The sequence below is a fragment of the Nerophis ophidion genome, linkage group LG15 (genome assembly GCF_033978795.1).
Source record: "Nerophis ophidion isolate RoL-2023_Sa linkage group LG15, RoL_Noph_v1.0, whole genome shotgun sequence".
Taxonomy (NCBI): domain Eukaryota; kingdom Metazoa; phylum Chordata; class Actinopteri; order Syngnathiformes; family Syngnathidae; genus Nerophis; species Nerophis ophidion.
Genome location: NC_084625.1, coordinates 16,801,287 through 16,807,286, shown reverse-complemented (window position 1 = coordinate 16,807,286; position 6,000 = coordinate 16,801,287). Strand labels below are relative to the sequence as shown.

Below are 6,000 nucleotides of genomic sequence, written 5' to 3'. Positions count from 1 at the left end.
ATGGATGTGCTGCCGGGCACAAAATGGCTGCACCGCAGGCAGACAATACACAGTGAAAAAGCATGAGGGGTTCGTAAATCGAGGTTACACTGGACTGTACAGTCAGTGTTAGAGAGAAATTATAGGTAGCGACCCAATTCCGACAGTTCCACTGGGTACTGAAAAATCAAATGTTACCTTATTTCAATACTTTTGTTGCATGTAACGTCACATGCGGTTGCAGACTCGGCACCGGCTTAAAGGGGAACTGCACTTTTTTGGGAATTTGGCCTATCATTCACAATCTTGCAAGACATGACAACAGATGGATTGTTTCTAATGCATTCTAAATATTAAAGAAATGTAGATAAAAGTCTGCTCACAGCGGAGCCAATGGGAGCTCCACTATTTTGCCAATAAAATCAGCGTACTTGCCAACCTTGAGACCTCAGAATTCGGAAGATGGGGGGAAGGGGGTATATCATAGCGTCCTGAAGAGTTAGTGCTGCAAGGGGTTCTGGGTATTTGTTCTGTTTATGTTGTGTTACGGTGCGGATGTTCTCCCGAAATGTGTTTGTCATTCTTGTTTGGTGCGGGTTCACAGTGTAGAGCATATTTGTAACAGTGTTAAAGTTGTTTATACGGCCACTCTCAGTGTGACCTGTATGACTGTTGACCAAGTATGCTTTGCATTCACTTGTGTGTGTGTAAAAAGCTGCATATATAATGTAACTGGGCCGGCACGCTGTTTGAATGGAGGAAAAGCGGACGTGACGACAGATTGTAGAGGACGCCAAAGGCAGTGCCTTTAAGGCAAGCCCCCGATTCTGTTGTCCGGGTAGAAATTCGGCAGGATGGTTGCCCCGGGAGATTTTCGGGAGGGACGCTGAAATTTGGGAGTCTCCCAGGAAAATTGGGAGGGTTGGCAAGTATGAAAATCAGATCGATAAATAACCATTCAAAAAGCGCCAACAATACCCCATTTACATTTTGGGACATGAATATTAACCAAGTATTAGTGATATTGATATTATAAGCGCTAACGCCGAAAAACGATGTATAGCGGCACCATGATCACTTCCTGTGTGCAGATGATTGAATCATCGACTGATCAGCTGCTTCCTCGTTTTCTTGCTCCATGTAAGTTTATTGTCGACCATAAATCATTGCTCTCACCTGGACAGAAGGTGGCTGTTAACATAATCCGACACGCTGATATAACTGGGACCTCGTAAACCCGCGACCCGACCTTGGATAAGCGGAAGAAATGGATGGATGATGTTAAAAGCCATATCAGACCTGGAACTGGCGAGGACGACACAAAAAGCGCTTGTTCCCCCCCCCTATTTCAACGCGAGTATTATGATACAGTTTTCATCTAAATGGGAATATACAGTGGGGCAAGAAAGTATTTAGTCAGCCACCGATTGTGCAAGTTCTCCCACTTAAAATGATGACAGAGGTCTGTAATTTTCATCATAGGTACACTTCAACTGTGAGAGACAGAATGTGAAAAAAAATCCAGGAATTCACATTGTAGGAATTTTAAATAATTTATTTGTAAATTATGGTGGAAAATAAGTATTTGGTCAACCATTCAAATCTCTCTCTGATGGAAGGAGGTTTTGGCTCAAAATCTCACGATACATGGCCCCATTCATTCTTTCTTTAACACGGATCAATCGTCCTGTCCCCTTAGCAGAAAAACAGCCCCAAAGCATGATGTTTCCACCACCATGCTTAACAGTAGGTGTGGTGTTCTTGGGATGCAACTCAGTATTCTTCTTCCTCCAAACACGACGAGTTGAGTTTATACCAAAATGGATACATGGATGATACAGCAGAGGATTGGGATAATGTCTTGTGGTCAGATGGCGCCAAATCAGAATTTTTTGGTATAAACTCAACTCGTCGTGTTTGGAGGAAGAAGAATACTGAGTTGCATCCCAAGAACAACAAACCTACTGTGAAGCATGGGGGTGGAAACATCATGCTTTGGGGCTGTTTTTCTGCTAAGGGGACAGGAAAAGGAAAGAATGAATGGGGCCTGTCAGAGTTATTTGTTGTTGACAAACCCCAAGATGCAGAGAAGGCAGGATGGAAATGGAAATCACTGATACTGTTGGGAAGAAGGAAGTTACGACTTTGTTCGGCGAGTTTATTCGGAAAATCGATCATCCCGGAAAAGTTTTCGGATCAATCGTCCTGTCCCTTTAGCAGAAAAACAGCCCCAAAGCATGATGTTTCCACCCCCATGCTTCACAGTAGGTATGGTGTTCTTGGGATGCAACTCAGTATTCTTCTTCCTCCAAACACGACGAGTTGAGTTTATACCAAAAAGTTCTATTTTGGTTCCATCTGATCACATGACATTCTCCCAATCCTGTGCTGTATCATCCATGTATCCATTTTGGTATAAACTCAACTCGTCATGTTTGGAGGAAGAAGAATACTGAGTTGCATCCCAAGAACACCATACCTACTGTGAAGCATGGGGGTGGAAACATCATGCTTTGGGGCTGTTTTTCTGCTAAGGGGACAGGACGATTGATCCGAAAACTTTTCCGGGATGATCGATTTTCCGAATAAAATCGCCGAACAAAGTCGTAACTTCCTTCTTCCCAACCGTATCAGTGATTTCCATTTCCATCCAATCCCATCAAAACTTATTTTTGACATGTTTATTAATTTCTTTTACTCGTGAAGCGTCCTTTGTCTTGAGAACCGACATCGTTTACATTTGGAAAATGGCGGTAATAACGTCATCATTCATAACAGATGTCTTGATTGGTCACAAGGAACATATCGACCAATCAACAACGGCGTAATATAAGCTACGTCTCGATTACAAAAGACGAATCGGCAAGTAAACTAATCTTGACTTAGGGTCGGAAAAAAAACGGAAAAACGGAAGATAATTTTGTTTTTTCCCCCCAAGATTAAAAAAGATGGAATTGCGACTTTAGACGGAAAAATCACATGCCTGAATTTAAGTTGTAATTGTCCATGCCAACAAAGCAAGCGTGCGTAATAGAAAGCGCTCAAAAGTAGTGGTCCACTTTGCAAAATGTGCTAGTTCGATGCTAATTTACATTGGGTTTGCCATATCAATGCTACCGGTTTGCTTTTGCGACTTCAACAGTTCCAAATTTAGTCATCCAACTACGTTTTAATCATATTTATTTTTATATTGTTTTTTATGTTTTTGTTTTATTCAGTCATTGGTGGAGCTAAGGATAATATTTGATTATTGTTTTTAATATTGTTGTGCAACACTTTGGAAAACATTTTGTCGTTTAAATGTGCTATATAAATAAAGTGGATTGGATTGGATACAACTAAGAAGCACCTTACAATCAAACAGCTAGTGTGTAATAAGTACATTACTTAAAGTAGAAACACTTTGTAGGACTTAACAAAAGTCAAGACTTGTACATTCAAATTAATGGCAAAGACTACTTCCTGACTAGGGCAACACACCGAGCACAAACCGAAATGAATGCATACTTGAAAATGAGACACAGAAGTGTAAAAAGAACAAGATGTAACAACTGGAAAGCACAATGTTATTGTTATCAGAGAAGTTATAAATGTAAATTAAAAAAAAGATTGTATTATATAAAAAATGTACATTATTTATGTTGCCTACATCGGGGAAGCTGCGGTTTAATGAGCGAAAACAGAAAGTCCAACATACACTGACAGTCTGAAGCAGAAACTGGGCCATCTGGCAGTTTTTCATTTAAAGTGGGAATAGTGAGACGTACGAACACCTTACCCTAATCGCTGACTTAATCATCTCAGATGTGTGGTTAGGCTCGTCATCGTTTCGGAAAGCGGCCATTTCTGCTAACAGTACATGTTGGTATCCATTTCCCACACAATGAACCGTAGCTCTCCAGTGCCGGCAGCACTCATGCACCCCGAGGCAAGACAGGGATTTTGCTGCGACTAAGTCATTGCCAGTGGCGAGTAAATCTATACTGCTATACACTGACTACTCTAAAGTATATGCACTTCTATAGCAAAGGACCACAACTATGGAACTCTTTACCTGACACTTTGAAAAGTATATCTGCACTTGTCACTTTCAAAAAACAAACCAAATTATGGCTGGTTGAGCAGCAATCGTGTTCCCATGTTTGGTTTTTACTAATTTTTACTAATTGTTTTTTATCTAGTCTGCACTTTGTGTTATTATCATTATAGGCTTTTATCTAGTTTTCACTTTGCCTATATTATTTCTATTATCATTATTATCGACTAATTTTTGCCTTATTATTTTTACTTTCCTGTTTTAATGATGTTGGATCTGTGTTGTTGTTGTTGTTGGGGACACGTCTCCCGTCCAAAGGCAAAACCCAGTTACTAAATGTTGGTCAAAACTGAGCTGATAATAATTTTGGAGTTCCTAGCTGATATGCTTTAAATTAGTGTATGCGATATTGTAATTTGTTCCGTAAGTAAGCTGTTACGCGCATGGCAGGACTTAGCAACCACATAACCACGTAGATACAACAGAAAAACCTAGTATCTCAAGGGACCAATCGGAGCTTCTTTGTCAGTCGCCTTATTGTCTTTAATGAGACATTTGCACGAATGGGGGCCGACGGTCAACCTGATTATGTGATATTATGGCACGAGGGGATATTTGGAAGATTGGCCCAGGACGTTGCAAGCACCTTCATTAAATGTATTGTTCTTGATTCTTCCCCTTGCATACTCTTTTGGGCAGATAACTGTGGAGGTCAAAATAAAAACTGGACGCTGTACACGGCTCTTGCCCAATGTGCAAACGCAGAATGGGGCCCACCCGAGATTGTGATAAAATATCTGGAGAAAGGGCACACGTTCATAAGAGCAGATTCAATCCATGGCTCAATCGGCAAGAAAATGAAAGCTCAAGAGAACATCTATACGTTTGATGACTTTGTAGATCTTTGTAAAACAGCATGAAGATAGATTGGTTTTCTGTTGTTTTCTCAAAATCAGCTAGAAGCGAGTTACTAGGTTTTGCCTTTGGACGGGAGAAGTGTTGTAAATTAGCTTTGGCTACAAACACTATGATGCATACATTGGATAGCTGTTTCAGATGTCTATGTTTTTTGTATCTGTCTATATTTCAAATAAACCTTAATAATAATAATAATACAAATTTTCCCTGTGGTCAAGCTGCAGTAATAACATACCTCTTCTCTTTAGGGAGCTTGTCGGCCTTGCTGCGCTCCAAATGGGGTCCCCTGAAGGAGGCCACCATCATCTTCTACACCCGACAGATCCTGGAGGGGCTGCGCTACCTGCACGAGAACCAGATTGTGCACCGGGACATAAAGGTCAGAAAACGCCCACCGACGTCTAACTTCGAAATCGTCGTGTTTACCCGCTGCGTCTCCATCAGGGCGACAACGTGCTGGTCAACACCTACAGCGGCGTCTTGAAGATTTCAGACTTTGGTACCTCCAAGCGGCTGGCTGGAGTCAACCCCTGCACGGAGACCTTCACTGGTAACTTGTGATTTTCGGTTTCTACGCTCTTCAAAATAGCAGCAGCGTACCGGTACATTAAGGCAGACGTTCTTAACCTCTTTGACTTTAGGTCCGAACTTTTCTACTACCAAATATTAACACTGAAAGAGTAATCGTACTCTTGATTTTGATCGTATTTAATAATTATGCAGCATGATGTAAGAGGGGCTTGTGCGTTTGCCTCACAATACAAAGGTCCTGGGTTCGATCCTGCGCTCGGGATCTTTCTGTGTTGAGTCAGCATGTTCTCTCCGTGACTGCGTGGGTTCCCTCCGGGTACTCCGGCTTCCTCCCACCTTCAAAGACATGCACCTGGGGATAGGTTGATTGGCAACACTAAATGGGCCCTAGTGTGTGAATGTGAGTGTGAATGTTGTCTATCTGTGTTGGCCCTGCGATGAGTGGGCGACTTGTCCAGGGTGTACACCGCCTTCCGCCCGAATGCAGCTGAGATAGGCACCAGCACCCCCGCGACCCCGAACGTGAAAAGCGGTAG

General features: G+C 42.0%; 1 protein-coding gene across 1 annotated transcript in view; it reads left to right on the top strand.

Moving 5' to 3' along the window:
- The window catches only part of map3k15 (mitogen-activated protein kinase kinase kinase 15), a 72,210-nt gene that overhangs the window by 35,661 nt on the left and 30,549 nt on the right, over positions 1–6,000 (top strand). The window contains exons 17-18 of the mRNA XM_061921553.1: positions 5,182–5,312; positions 5,378–5,483. Of these exons, the coding sequence (XP_061777537.1) occupies positions 5,182–5,312; positions 5,378–5,483 (237 nt within the window). The remainder of the gene's footprint in view (positions 1–5,181; positions 5,313–5,377; positions 5,484–6,000) is intronic.